The sequence below is a fragment of the Drechmeria coniospora genome, chromosome 02, assembly GCF_001625195.1.
Source record: "Drechmeria coniospora strain ARSEF 6962 chromosome 02, whole genome shotgun sequence".
Classification (NCBI taxonomy): Eukaryota; Fungi; Ascomycota; class Sordariomycetes; order Hypocreales; family Ophiocordycipitaceae; genus Drechmeria; species Drechmeria coniospora.
In genome coordinates, this window is record NC_054390.1 from 7707481 (window position 1) to 7721060 (window position 13580).

The window sequence follows — 13580 nt, forward strand, 5'->3', positions numbered from 1 at the left end:
GCCCAGGATTCAGTGCAGCAAGGTAGCGGCGCCTAAAATAACTGCTGGCAATCTTCAGCGAGCATGGTTGTTGACTTGTTCAATCGCGACGTTGCTCGTCGGTGCATTCGGCGATGGCGCCCAGGGACCCTCGTCTCTGCGCCGCCAAAGATACCACCTGCAAGTACTGTAGACCGCACTAGTACAGGTAGACAGATCCTGCAGTGATACTGGCAGATCTGCGGTGGCTTGAGTGAGACAGGGCGAGAAAGCACCTCTGCGGATGAGGCGCCGGCGACGAACATGCTAGGCCCTGAAACATTTCTCAAGGGCTGTCGACGACGACCCTGCCAACATGCCTGCGCCCGCAATGTCTCGTTTTAATACATACGCGTACTCCATACTATCGTACCAGTCAGTGTACGTTTTCATTCCCACGCCGTGCATGTACATACTAGAGTCTAACAGTATTAGTATTAACACATGGTTTGTATTCGTCCGTTGGCTTGAGTGCAAACAAGCACGGATTGTGCGCGCATTAGTTGTACTGTACTGTACCTACACCTATGTACACCGAAGCGTCACTCATACTTACCTTAGTACCTAGGTACTTACATGTACTCTGTTGTATGGAGCTGGGTGCAAGTACTATAAGTAATTACAACATAGTAATTCTTGCACGGGCTCGGTACTACCGCTACCAGTGTGCAAGGTACAGAAGGTGTAATAAGGGGTGCAGTGGTGAACCTAGCCCATGTACTAGGTGCACTGCACACCTGCAATACGTTGTACTGTACAACTACAGTACATGTGTACAACTACTAACGTGCCTGTTACCTAGTACTCACATGCAGGTGAGTGCTGCACATGAATGAACCTACATCTATCCGTAGTACAGTGAGAAATACTAGTAGGTATATTGCAAATGTGAGGCACACAATATTACCTACTAGGTGCCTAGTACTGCTTGTGCCTACCTAGTAGGCACAATTCCTTACCTCCAGCAAGGGCATCTACTTGTGCGGAGTGCTGACCTGCATTTCACGGACAGATACGAGAACGAGTACTACAACTACATACAAGTGCAAGTACAAGCATGTCCTCCGTACGAGGACAAGGAAACCCACCCAACAATGAGTTGCAGATACTCATTCATACTGGACGAAATTTCCTCGTCCATGGATCTGGGCGAGGGGCGGAGGGGCGCGGATCCCCAGGACCCATACTTCTCGGGTGCATCTCGGGTGCATCTCGCATGGAAGGTTTTAGTGCCATATAATATATAATCATCGGTTAATGCTTACAGTACTCCGTACTTGGATCAAAGCAGCAATCGATATGGAGTACTCCGTACAAGTGACATTATTTGAACCTCCGTACGAAAACTTGTTTCAAAGTCCAGTACGGAGTATACAGAACTTAGCTGCGCATGTACTGTACGGAGTACTTACGTGCACACAACTATACCAAGGTACTAGTAATTAAAGTACTGTACATTTTCGGAGCAGCATGGCACTCGCAACGTCCACTCACTCTCGACTCCGTACGGTGCACCTAAATGTACCATCGTGATTACAACTATGGATGCATCGGAGGAAGCTCGCATCGAAAACTGGCTCGGGTGCCGTTGATCGTATCGCCAGAGCTTCGAGTTCATCACGTGTCAGAACAACCGAGCCATTTCGGACATGACAGATTTGTCAGTAGGATGGGGCTGCGATTGGTGGTTGACGTGGCGGGCAGTCAGAGTGAGCTGGGTAGCATCGGCGCCGAGGAAGCAAGGGAGGGCAGCAAAAAGGAAACCTGGCCTCGAGGTGGGATGGCATGCAGCCACAAGGCATGTCGAACCCTGCCATGAGAGGCACCAGACGCATGGAGGAGGCTTCCATGTCCGATATCTCTCTTCGTTCGAAGCCTGCTTCCTCCATCAAGAGAGGGGTCCATACTTTTTTCAATCTTGTCTCGCTCGACCTGGAGGATGATAACGCATGGGATGGACGGCGTCACCATGGCACGGTAGCAGTTACCATGCTCTGTAGTGCCTGCTTGTACTAGGTAAGTACAGAGGAATTACAGTACAACCACAGTGCTGTGCGGAGTACTTGGCGCAGGTTCCTTTGGCAGTACGGAGTACTCCGGCCATGTACATTGTTTTGCGTGCGCTGTACTTGGCATGAAATGTACCTCTCCCATGCACAGTCTGAATTCGACGAATCGTTCTCCGGTATCCGTGCACCTACAGTACTTGGGATGGAAGCATTGAACGGCTTTCGCGGGAGCGGCAGTGAACGAGCCTCTCCGCCCATCTCTCCTGTCCTGTTTCTTGCACTCCGCAGGTACTAACTAATAGGTACTAGTCGTGGCGACTACACGGAGCACAGAGTACTGTACTTACTCGTAGTTGTACTTGTACACATCAGCTGTGGACAAGTATGGGCACAAGCACAAGCTTCATCCTCGATTGCGAGCAGTATAAACTGCATGGTTGTTTCGTCGGCAAGGCGAAACGGCAGCTGACGCTGCAGGACAAAAGTTAGTTCTGGATGAATGGGTTGAATGATTCCGATGCGCAGCAGAGCAAACTGGGTCGTGCTGCGCTGTTGCCGGGGCAGCAGACGCTCGTCGCCGCATGAACAACTGCTCGTCCTCTTCTCTGTGCGAGTCCTCGCAACCAACAACCCCTGCCAGCATGCTTGTCCTCGGACTCTCTGGTACGCTGCGCCGATGCTAGTACGAGCAAGGGTACACACTCGTTGGTGCATCGTCCTGTCAATCCTGGGTGCCTAGTACAGAGTACAGCGCACAAGTACCCTAGGTTGGTACCTACTTGTACGTACAAGTAAGTACAGTTACTTACTTGGTAGGTACTTACTGTACATGCATGCGCCCCAAAGGAAAGGGAGGTGGTTTGGTGAGTGACATTTCTGAGGCGTGTCCGCCACCCTTCAGGGTCGTGGGTGACCAGGGAACGGCCGCAGGGAGGGAGCGTTGCGTGATGACTGACGAGTTCCAGTACGAGCCCAGCACAAGTATGGGTACATGAACGAGCACAGCCACACCCTACTCCCGGTAGGTACCGGTACAAGCACATGTAGATGTTTGTACTCGCACAGCCAGTGAGGAGTCGGGAAGCCAAGCCTCCAAGTCAGGCCCCGCCAGCAGGGCGGGTCGCTAGGCACCACAAGATGCGGATGAAAGAAGAGGGTGCCATTTGCGCGGGGAGCCAAGAGAGGCAGCGCTAGACGCAGCGGGTTAGTTGATGTGCATGAGTGGCGTCCGCTGACCAGGTCGGTCACAAGTAAGTACGGGGGAACTCCGTGCATGCACGTAAGTACAGGCAAGTACATACATCTAACTACTTCTACTTACATCTACTGTTCCTGTTTCGATGCTGCGCGGAGTACACCCAAGTACACTAATACATGTACATGTATACAGTACACCTACAGTACCCCCCGACTTGCACACGCACACGCAGGATGGCTGGGCACTGACCATGGGCAGAATACGAGCATGGCAAGACTCGCGTCATTCGCAGTGTCAACGCTGCGAGATGTATTCCGATGATACGCGTATATCCCCGCCCATTTCGCCTATTCGGGGAATTTTTTTCAAGTCCGGTCTGAAGGGATAATGTGCTAGTTGAATATCAGAGAAAACCTTGTACAAATAGCCTTCCAGTCAGAGCCGGGGCTTTGCCGTGCTAATTACCTGCCATTATGCCATGCTCGTACTCCGTACATCGGACGAAGTACCAACCCAAGTACAGGTACGTGCATGTACTCTTTCGGGCAGCGCAGGAGTGCAATTTGGCACGACCCATACATGTATTCATAGGTGCCTGCCTGCTAGCATGGCATTACCTTGGTACCGGACTTCCTCAAATTGACTTGCTCGCGAATGCGTCGAGTTTCCAACTTCGGAGCCATCTTTCACAACGAATCCATACATGCTAGGCACCAAGTCGGTCGTCTTCTCCTCTCGTCGCTCACGGTAAGCCCCCTATGTCCGTGGGCGGTCTGGCAGTACCACGGACAGGTGTGCATGACTGGGCAACATGTACTGTAATAATCTGGAAGCACCCGCGCGTGCAGGAACCGTGTACATGTACTTGCACGTACATGCAAGTAAGTATGGCGGTGCCAAGTATACAGTACTCCGTACAGTATAGGTATAATATGCGTCGTGTACGGAGTACATTGTACGAGTACTCGGCGTGCTGAATTCCATCCTCCGCGGCTGTACACAGTACAAGTACGGATGGAGAATGGCCCCTCCCACTTTGGTGCACACCTATTTTTGCCGGCTCATCGCATCAGTGCTAACCAGGTAGTGTGCATGCAAGTACTTAGTAGCATGTACCTGGTACTTCGTTGCCTGTGAGGTATCGGGTACCTTCTGCCAATCTGTCTTCCGGGGTGGGTTGCCTGGATTCGCTCTGCTCTCCCCATCTCAACCCTCCTCCATTCTTCTCACCATCGGCTTCTCTTCTCCCCATCCCCAGACGCACCCTCCGCCCGCCGTGCGATCTTCGAATCCGCCTCCCTGGTGCGATTCCAGCTGCAACATCTCGTCAAGAGTTGGCGCCGCTGGTATTGACCGTCCGCTCCTTTGTCCTCGCATCCGTTTTGCCTTTGGCCTGCCCTTTGGTTCCGCGCAGCATTTGTATTTACCACGATTACCGTCCTTAGGTTCGTCCGCCACCGTCCGCTTCGCCCTTGGCCCTTCACCCTGCCTCATCTCGGTGCCCCTTCCTTCTCCTCATACCTACGCGGCCGTCATTCCGCTCGGCGGCCTTTTCTACCCTCCTGTCGTGGCATTGATGCTAAGCCCGTGGCCAGATTCACGTCCCGTCGAAAACACCCAGAATCGATTATCGCTCGCCCTTGCCTCGATCACGACACCATCCCCGACGAATGCCCCGAACTCGAGCAGGGAATATACGTGGAACGAAACGAGACTCTCTCCACGATTCGTCGCCTTCCCTCTGCCTCCTATGGTTCAGTTGATTTTGTAGTTGCCCATCACTTTCAGTTGCCGAGGCGCGCAGCTAGAGAAGATGGCAACTGCAAGTGGCCCTGATCTGGCTCCCACCGGCGCCTCGCCTGCTCCAATTGTCGAGGACGCTTCCTGCACACTGCCGGCCGGAACGCAAGAGAGCACCCCGATCAGCTCGCCCCGAGAGCCTTCTTCCCTCCCCGACCTGCGTCCTGGGAATCCGACCTTTATCTTTCCTCCCCAACCGCCTTCTCTACCATCCTCTCCGCTGTCGACCTTTTGCCTCAGCAGCCGACGGCCAATGTCAGCCATCGAGTCTCGCATGACGGATTCTAGCATTACCCCCGAGAATGCCGATCGGCCTCGTCGACCGATGGCGCTTCCCGCCTTCAGCTTCAACCCGGGAGCCGCTCTTCTCACGGACCCCGACTCGCTTCCCTTTCTCAGCCCTCCGCTGTCGCCCCATTCGGTGAGGACTTTTGCTCCATCCTCACGGCCTGCTGGACATGGACATCGAAGAGGTGGCAGTGAATTTGTAGGAGGCAGCATTCGCGACGGCAACTCCATTGCCGTCATGGGCGCCAGCCCGACCAAGTCGGACAGCGGATTTTCCTCTCCAGGTCTCGCTCCTCCGAAACGCGGCCACCGGCGGGGCATCTCGGGCACCATATCCGTCTCCGACTTGCCCCAGCTGGACTCGATGATGCCCAGGGGCGGTAGTGCCCCGAGCAGTCCAACCACCCTCACCTCGACCGACGCACCGCCGATGCCATTCCGGGATGGGCCCACCTATCTGCTGGAGCCGGCGCAAATACTGGAAAGCAGCAAGCGACCGAACGATGCTGCTCAACCTCCAGGTCTGCCCACGACGCCCACCTCTCCCTCGTCCGACGCCGAGGCTGCCCCTCTGCGACACGCCAGGCCGGCACGAGCGCGTGTTGGATTCTCCGACAGGCTCGAGTTCATACCGAGGCCCCTGTCACTGGTATCCAGCGACACGTCCAGCACGGCAACTGCCCGGCCTGGGCACTCGGTTTCGGGTAGCATTTCATCCATCATGTCGGCCGCTTCCCCTTCCGGGGGCGAGACGGCGGCGTCCCTAGCTAGAAGCCCTGCGCGGGATAATTCGAGGCCCAGCACCGCAGGTGCCATCCTGGAGCGTACCATGGAGTTTGCGATTCCCGAAGTGGCAGGCGCCTCTCCGAAGCGGCGCAACTCCATTCCAACTTTGCTCAACATTGCGGATGCGCAGTCGCTCGCCTCTGCCACCACGGCGCCAACCACGAAGACGTCCAAACGATGGTCATTCTTTGGCCTCGAGTCGCCGTTCCTGCTCTCGGCGGCGCCGACGAGGCGACGATCGTCGAGCTCGAGCTCATCGGAATCCGGTGCCAAGGCTGTATCCGGCACCTCGTCATCCGATCTCGAATCGGACTCGACCGAGACTGGAAGGGACGGGGCCGCGGCGTCCACGAAGGCGATGAAGAAGGCGAGCAAGAAAAAGAAAGTCAAGGGCTGGGCTGGCTCGATCTTGCCTCTCAAGCCTCGAGGACCAAAGAAGCGTACGAATCTTGGTGACGCGCGGCCGCCAACGCCTCCCGCCTCCGTGGGGCCCTGTGACGACGGCGACGAGGAAAACCGTCCGGCGGCGGAAGCAGGCGGTCCAGCGGTGGCAAGCAAGGAGTCACCTCCCGCGATGGACAAGCCAACCCCCAAGGAGAGTCCGCGGTTCGGAGAGGATGCTTCGCACCTCATGATCGACCTGGACGCGGCGCTCGGTCCGTTCAACACCCCGCTCCCTCAAAACCCCGAGTGGGACGCCGCGCAGCGAGCGGCCGGAAACCCTGGCAAGAGGAGACTGCATAGCGCACAGGGTCTGAAGGGGTTCAGCGGGCCCGGCATGCATTACCATCGTCGGACGGAATCCGCGCCGGATCTCCCACCCTTTGACGCCGCAGGTGCCGGCATTCACCGGTTCGGCAGCAACTCGACCATGGCAGATGTGTTTGAGGAGGAGGAGGAAGACGACAACGGCGCGGCCACGGCCGCCAGTTCATCGGAGGCCAACCTCGAGGACACGATTGCCGCAACGTCCTGCGACGACGCTTCCGACGACGGCGAGATGACACCCCCTGCTGGCGGCCCCGAGGTGGATGGCACGTCGTCCAGCGAAGCGGCAGCTGGGCCGCGCCGGCCAGACGCGTGGCCAAGTGAGGGTGAGAAGGCGGCTGGTCAGATGACGGCGGCCGGGTGCTCCAAGACGTCGCTACCGGACGAGGTTGCCGCCCAGGAGCCTCCATCCATCATCTTCCGCAGCGCCAACCTGTTCTACGGCGCACCAGACTCGACGGTGTCTTCGCCCGGCAAAGCGTTATCGCCTACCGACTTCGGCCCATCCTTTGTGGGCAACTCGGCTACGGCGCCAACGAGCCCGTATTCGACGAGCTACGCGTCGTCCTCGCACCCATCCCCTCGGTCGCCCATGTCCATGATGCCCAATCGCGTCTCGACGGCGCCGTCCTCGGTCATGGATGAGAACAGCTTTCAATCGCTCCTCATGGGGGAGCCCGGTCCGGAAGTCCGAATATCGGTGGACTACGACATTCCGTCCCTGACGTCGAGCAACTCGACGATGACGAGGGACAGCGCTTTCGCGCCGCACGCTCGCACGTCCCAGCCGAGCCTCCGAGAGCAACGACCCGTTTCCGTCTCGTCCGCCGCCTTCGGACGGCGACGGTCTAGCCTGGTCAGCTTGAGCCGACTCATCAGCAGCTCGCACGGGGAGAGGAGCAAGCTCTCGATGGAGATGACGCTCGACAACGAGTCGGACAACAGGAGGTCGATGGGAAGCAAAACGAAGCAGCGTCTTGGTCGGATGATGCAGTTCTGGAAAGCCAACAACAGCAACAACAAGGACGGCGCGCTATCATGACGAAGTTGACGTTGGAGCGAACGAGCAGGTGGGGACAACGGCAGCGGCAAGGGCCGATTCTTTTTCTTTCTCACACTCATGAATGTATATGGATGTTATGTAATGCTGCACATCTCCCCCTCCTCCTCCCCCCCCCCCTTTTTTGCTCGACGGATCAGGACTCGAAGCATCTCATCTTTTCGCAGATGACTCGGTTGAGACAACATCGAGGTCGCTCAGGCGGTTGGTTTGTCGAGGAACGGCAGGCCATGGGCATTTCGGAGATGAAAGGCCGAGCACCTCGGCATCTCTGGCAGTGTGTATGGGGGGATTGACGATCGAATGAACATTGTTATTTAGCATGATCACAAAGCTTGGCCCTGCAGTCAGCTCCATTTGGGGAGGCTGCAGGGCGCAAAGAGGGGGGTGCAAAATCAACGACGACCCCTACCCCTCGTGCTTTCTCTGAACATAGTTGCTTCAAAAAAGAATGCAGAACCAGCAAAGCCTACCTCCGTTTCGTCTCTTTTCCGTCCGCTCCCCGGGCCATGCCGATGTAGACGGATATAAGAAGTTTGCAGACGAATGAGATTAAGTTGAGATGGATCAATGGATGAGAGGTCGTGATGGCTGTTCCCGTCGCCTGACGAGCCATGACTTATTTTCGTGCACGTTCAACGGTCTCCCGTTGAAGGAAGCACTAGCCGGCTCGTGGGAGGAAATCGCGAGTTAGATAAACATCTTGGCGACACCCATGATGCCTTCTGACCATCCGTCGGCGTCGTCGGCGGCCCGACGATGGCGAGAAGCAGGCTTCCGCTCCCACTGCATCTTACCGTCGCGGCGGCGGGTGGCACCCAGACCACCAGCCATGCGGACGGCGTCGCCAACGAGACCGACCCCTCCGCCTCTGGAAGCAGCCTGGGAGGCCACGCCGAGCATGCGCTCGAGGGCTGGGGGCATGCGCAGGCCGAAGCGAGCGAGCAGGGCGGTGAGGGCGCCGCCGGTGAGGAGGGGCATGATGACGAGGAAGAACACCTTCAATGGGTTGCGCCTTGCATGACGGACGAGGTCCCGGAGGAGGTGTTTGAGCCGCTTGTAGGCCCGCTGCATGAAGCCTTGTCGCGGAGAGCGCTTGTAGTAGGAGGATCGTCCTGGTGCCGTCGGGTTAGCCAGACGGGCCGCTTGCGACCTCCCACCAGTTTTCTTTCACCGGCTTGGGCGATTTTTCGTACCTCCAAATAAGCTCGAACGGCTCCAGTTGCCGAGGCTGAAAAAGGAGCTCCTGGAGGCATTGTGCTTGTGGTGGTGGTGGGTGCTCTCGCCGAGGCCCGCGAGGAGTGAGCCGGCTAGCGATGATGCGCCGCGACGTCGGGAGTTGGATCGTGAGCGCGAGCGCGAGCGTGAGGAGCGCTTCTTGTGCCGTGAGCGAGAGGACTGGCGGCGGTGGTGGGCGCCGGCGGGCCTGGAGAAACCGGCCGGGCCGACGGAGAGGCCATCAAGGAATGTCATGGCCTCGGGTGCCAAGGGGCCGGGGGTTGCAGCCGATGAAGAGCTCGGAAACCGGACGAGACGCACAGACGGAAAGGGACGGGACGAGGCGAGAGCGAGGTCGAGGTCGAACAGACGATGGGCAAGACAAGCAGATGGCGTCTGGGGGGTGACCACTCGTGAGCGTACAATCGTGCGTGTGCGAACATTCACCGCCTCTTGTCACTTTTCAGCCCATCCAGCGCGCAAGGCAGCGACGGGCTGTCGATTCGTCGATGAGGAAAAGGTAGAGGGAGGTCGTGCGTGCTTCGACGAGGTTGAATGATGCGAGTGAGGGAGGTGGATGACACCTTGAGGCGAGCGTCATGCAGCAGCTGCGAAAGTGAGTATGATTCACGGAGGCAAACCTTCAACGGAGCACGAAGTACTCGGTACTACTCACGCAAATACGAGAAGGTGTACGGAGTACCCCGTGCATTATATGCGGACGCACGAAGTACATGTACACCTACGGAGTACTTGTACAGTAGGCGCATTCAGTGAGTAGGTGCGCATGCACTTGGACGCCCTCGTACGGGCGGTGTCCAAAATTCGAGTGGCTGGTGGTCATACTGGGAATAAGTTGGTGGTTGGGTTCTCGGTACTCCGTACTGTGCAGGTACAAGTACAGTAAGTATAGTATATTATTAGTACGGAGTGCTCCGTGCAGGTTCGGAGTACAGTACCCCCTCCGTATTATTACTCTGCGCATGTACTCCGTACCGAGTATTAAGTACAAGCTTGAGTACAGGTTTTAACATAGAAAAGCCTTCTGCTGCTTGGATCAGGTACGTACTTACATGGGTATACTTACTGTACTTAAGCATGTACTTAGATGTACTCCGTAGGCGAACTGCACTATTATTACCTAGGTACTAGGTAGGTACTGAGCACACAGTCTGGAGTACATGTAAGCGTGTAGTAAGTATGTACTTAGGGGTAAGTACTCCGTACATACTAGTACCTATTAGTACTGTATGTACTTCAGTACAAGTACCAGAACCAGAGGAATACTGTAATACAGTACTGTAAGTAAATGCACGGAGTAACTGCAGCACAATTACTGAGGAATAGCAGAGAGTACGGAGTGCTACACCTGCAAGTACTTCTTGAGTACCTCCTAGTAGGCGTACGGCGCGTGGATTTTAAGCATCATTACATGTATTCTACAAGTATGTACGGAGTAGTCCGTACAAGTAGACTCTACTACGGAGCGCGGAGTACGGAGTACTTTCACCGTACTGCAATCCTTGCAGGTATTTATTTGTCTGCTGTCGTGCGTCAGTGCGAGATGCTAGTAGGGGTCATCGTCGGCGCGAGGAGGCCTGCTCGCCATGTTGCTGCCGTTGCCATTGCATGGAGTGACGCACGACCTTGCAGAAAGTACCCCGTACAGCTGCCAGTGACACACCATACTGTACAGAAACATGCAGCATGGCAATATTACAGTACACCTTAGTGCGAGGCCTGCTGCAACAAAGGGGGGGGCGAGTAGTACGTTATAATACGTGGTATGGGTTTTTCACCCCGATAATATTCACAGCCGTAGAAGGGCGCCTTGGTACCTACCCTGGAGACGAAATACATTGAGTCATACGTCGGATCGAGGACTCGCCTGTTCTGGGCATTTGCATTTACATGACCAGTTGATCTTTTTGGGGGAGGGGGGGTAAAAAACTAAAACCGAGTGTGCTTCTTGGAATGTCTTCGACTTCTTCGCTTGTGTTGCTCAACCTGGCGGCGCCATGTGCTTCGTACATAAGAACACGCTCATGTGTGAGCGAGACATTGTGTGGTACTGCGCTTGCTGTCCTGTCGTCACGAGCCGTAGATTGCCAGGAGACATGATGAACCCGAAAAAAAGACGGATGCGAGAATCGTGCGTACATCTCTAGCAATGCGAGTGCAGAGGGTACACCGGGGGATTTTTTTTTTAAGAATAAAGAGCAAAACAGCTAGAGGTTGGTTGATTCAATTGCTTCCAGGTCATTCAAGGTACGAGTGCTTGTGTGCTCTACAAAAAAAAAAGGAGTGGCGTCATCCCGCCTCAAAAAGAAAGTTAGCAATTGCACGTTTCGATCGTGCGACCTCCGGGTTATGAGCCCGGCGCGCTTCCACTGCGCCAAATTGCTTTGCAACTTGTTTTGATTGTTGAAGGTCGTTGCCTTGTTGGACACTATGAATCCTTCAACCCCCATCCGCAGCCCCACCCCAGACTGGAACCGAGACCCCACGTTTGTCCCGCAGGCTCCATGCTTTACCCCTGGCCCCTTTTGGCCACCTATGTGACACTGATCTGCACCGAGAAAGGACCCCCCTCGTCCAGCAGTTGCTGCATGGAAATTTTGTCAGCTTCAACGAAATTTCACTCAGCGCCGTGCTGTTGAAGCAGACATGAAGATCGAATACCTCTCCATCGGGCTGCTGTCCCTCCTCACGCCACTGAGCGCGGCATGGAGTAAAGAAGGTAGGTTTGTGGGCGCTTGCACACTTTGCAGCGCCGTGCCCCATCCCTTCGCCTCCGCTTCGCCGGCGCCTTGCCGGCCTGCTCGCTTGACTGCTGAATCCATTGACTGCTGAATCATTGACCGCTGAATGGGCCGACTGACTGCTGAATCGGTTCACTAACGACGTCGCTATCGAGTAGATCGTGAAATCTTCCGCATCCGCGACGAAATCTCCTCGCACGAGTCCGACCCGGCCGCCACCTTTTACGACATTCTTGGAATCTCCCCGTCGGCATCGCAGGATGACATCAACAAGGCCTACCGCATGAAGACCCGGTCGCTGCACCCGGACAAGGTGAAGCAGCAGCTCAAGGCTGAACGCGCCAGGGCCGCCGCCTCGAAGCCCAGTGGCCGCGCCGCCAAGCCGCCGACTGCATCCGAGGTCAAGTCCGCCGTCAAGGTTGCCGGCGAGCGCCAGGCCCGTCTGTCTCTCATCGCCAACATCCTGCGCGGGCCGTCGCGCGCTCGATACGATCACTTCCTCGCCAATGGCTTCCCTCTCTGGAAGGGCACCGACTATTACTACAGCCGGTACCGTCCCGGCCTGGGAACCGTCGTCTTTGGCCTCTTCGTCTTGGGTGGCGGCGCCATTCATTACCTCGTCCTGTACATGAGCTGGAAGCGCCAGAAGGAGTTCGTCGAGCGCTACGTCAAGTTTGCGAGGACCACGGCCTGGGGCAACAGCGCAGGAATCCCCAACATCGAATCTGCCTCGGGCCCCACCCTTGGTTCTACCCCTGGCACCTCCACCCCCGTGGACGAAGATGGTATGCCGATGGCCATGAACAGAAGGCAGAGACGAATGCAGGAGAGGGAAACCAAGAGGGAGGACAGCCGTGGACGGGTCAAGAGGCTCCGCAAGGCCCAGAGCGTGTCACGAGACCCTTCCTCGAACCCCGCCCCAGCCGGCGCGCGCCGCAGGGTCGTTGCCGAGAACGGCAAGGTTCTCGTCGTCGACTCGGTTGGCGACGTCTTCCTCGAGGAAGAGGACGAGGAGGGGAACCTGAACGAGTATCTCCTCGACGTGAGTCCTGCTTGCTCCAGTCATTACCCATGACCATGATGCGTCACGACCCGAGCCATCACGCTAACGTTACCATCACCTAGCCCAACGAGCTTCTCCAGCCGACATTCAAGGATACTGCAATTGTCCGACTTCCCGTCTGGATTTTTAACAAGGGCCTGGGCCGCTTTCTGGCCAACGGCGCCGCCAACGCAGACGGCCACGCCCAGGACGATTCCGACACACCGCAGCACACGCCCACTGGTACCGACTCTGCCAGCGAAGACTTTGAGATGCTCGACAAGAGTACCGAATCTCTCAGCAAGGCCAAGGCATCTGGCTCTCAGAATACCGGCAAGGCCAACAAGAGACGGAGCAAGAAGAGGTAGGCAACTCCTGTTGCTCCGATGCAGTGGGGTGGGGTGACCTTGGCATGCCTTCTTTGGCATGAGAGAACAACGCAATGTATACAGCGCCCAGTATATTGGAGAAGCCCGGCGAAGTCGGGGTTGGGCGAGTTCAGCCATGCGGCTTCCAGGTGGAGACGAGTGGAAGCGGAGGCGAGGCAACAATGAATTCCTCCTGGAGTTGGGAGACGGATGAATAGACGAACCGAATAAAATTGTGATCTGTATCGACAGGCCATTTCATT

General features: G+C 56.3%; 3 protein-coding genes and 1 non-coding gene across 4 annotated transcripts; 2 read left to right on the forward strand and 2 right to left on the reverse strand.

Annotated features, from left to right (window-relative positions):
- Positions 1-5038: 5038 nt before the first annotated feature.
- DCS_05234 (cell wall proline rich protein) lies at positions 5039-7909 on the forward strand (the record flags this gene model as incomplete). Its single annotated transcript, XM_040802540.1, has 1 exon — positions 5039-7909. One exon carries the CDS (start codon positions 5039-5041, stop codon positions 7907-7909), a length of 2871 nt encoding a protein of 956 aa, XP_040657573.1.
- A 708-nt stretch (positions 7910-8617) lies between these two features.
- On the reverse strand, positions 8618-9400 carry DCS_05235 (uncharacterized protein; the record flags this gene model as incomplete). The annotated part of the gene is made up of 2 exons (XM_040802541.1): positions 8618-9042; positions 9124-9400. The coding sequence occupies 2 exons, from the start codon at positions 9398-9400 to the stop codon at positions 8618-8620; spliced, it is 702 nt and encodes a 233-aa protein (XP_040657574.1).
- Positions 9401-11478: 2078 nt separating this feature from the next.
- On the reverse strand, positions 11479-11550 carry DCS_t60. The gene has a single exon. It is a non-coding gene; the product is annotated as a tRNA-Met (tRNA).
- A 262-nt stretch (positions 11551-11812) lies between these two features.
- Positions 11813-13317, forward strand: DCS_05236 (uncharacterized protein; the record flags this gene model as incomplete). The annotated part of the gene is made up of 3 exons (XM_040802542.1): positions 11813-11885; positions 12066-12949; positions 13033-13317. The coding sequence occupies 3 exons, from the start codon at positions 11813-11815 to the stop codon at positions 13315-13317; spliced, it is 1242 nt and encodes a 413-aa protein (XP_040657575.1).
- Between the last annotated feature and the right edge of the window lie 263 nt (positions 13318-13580).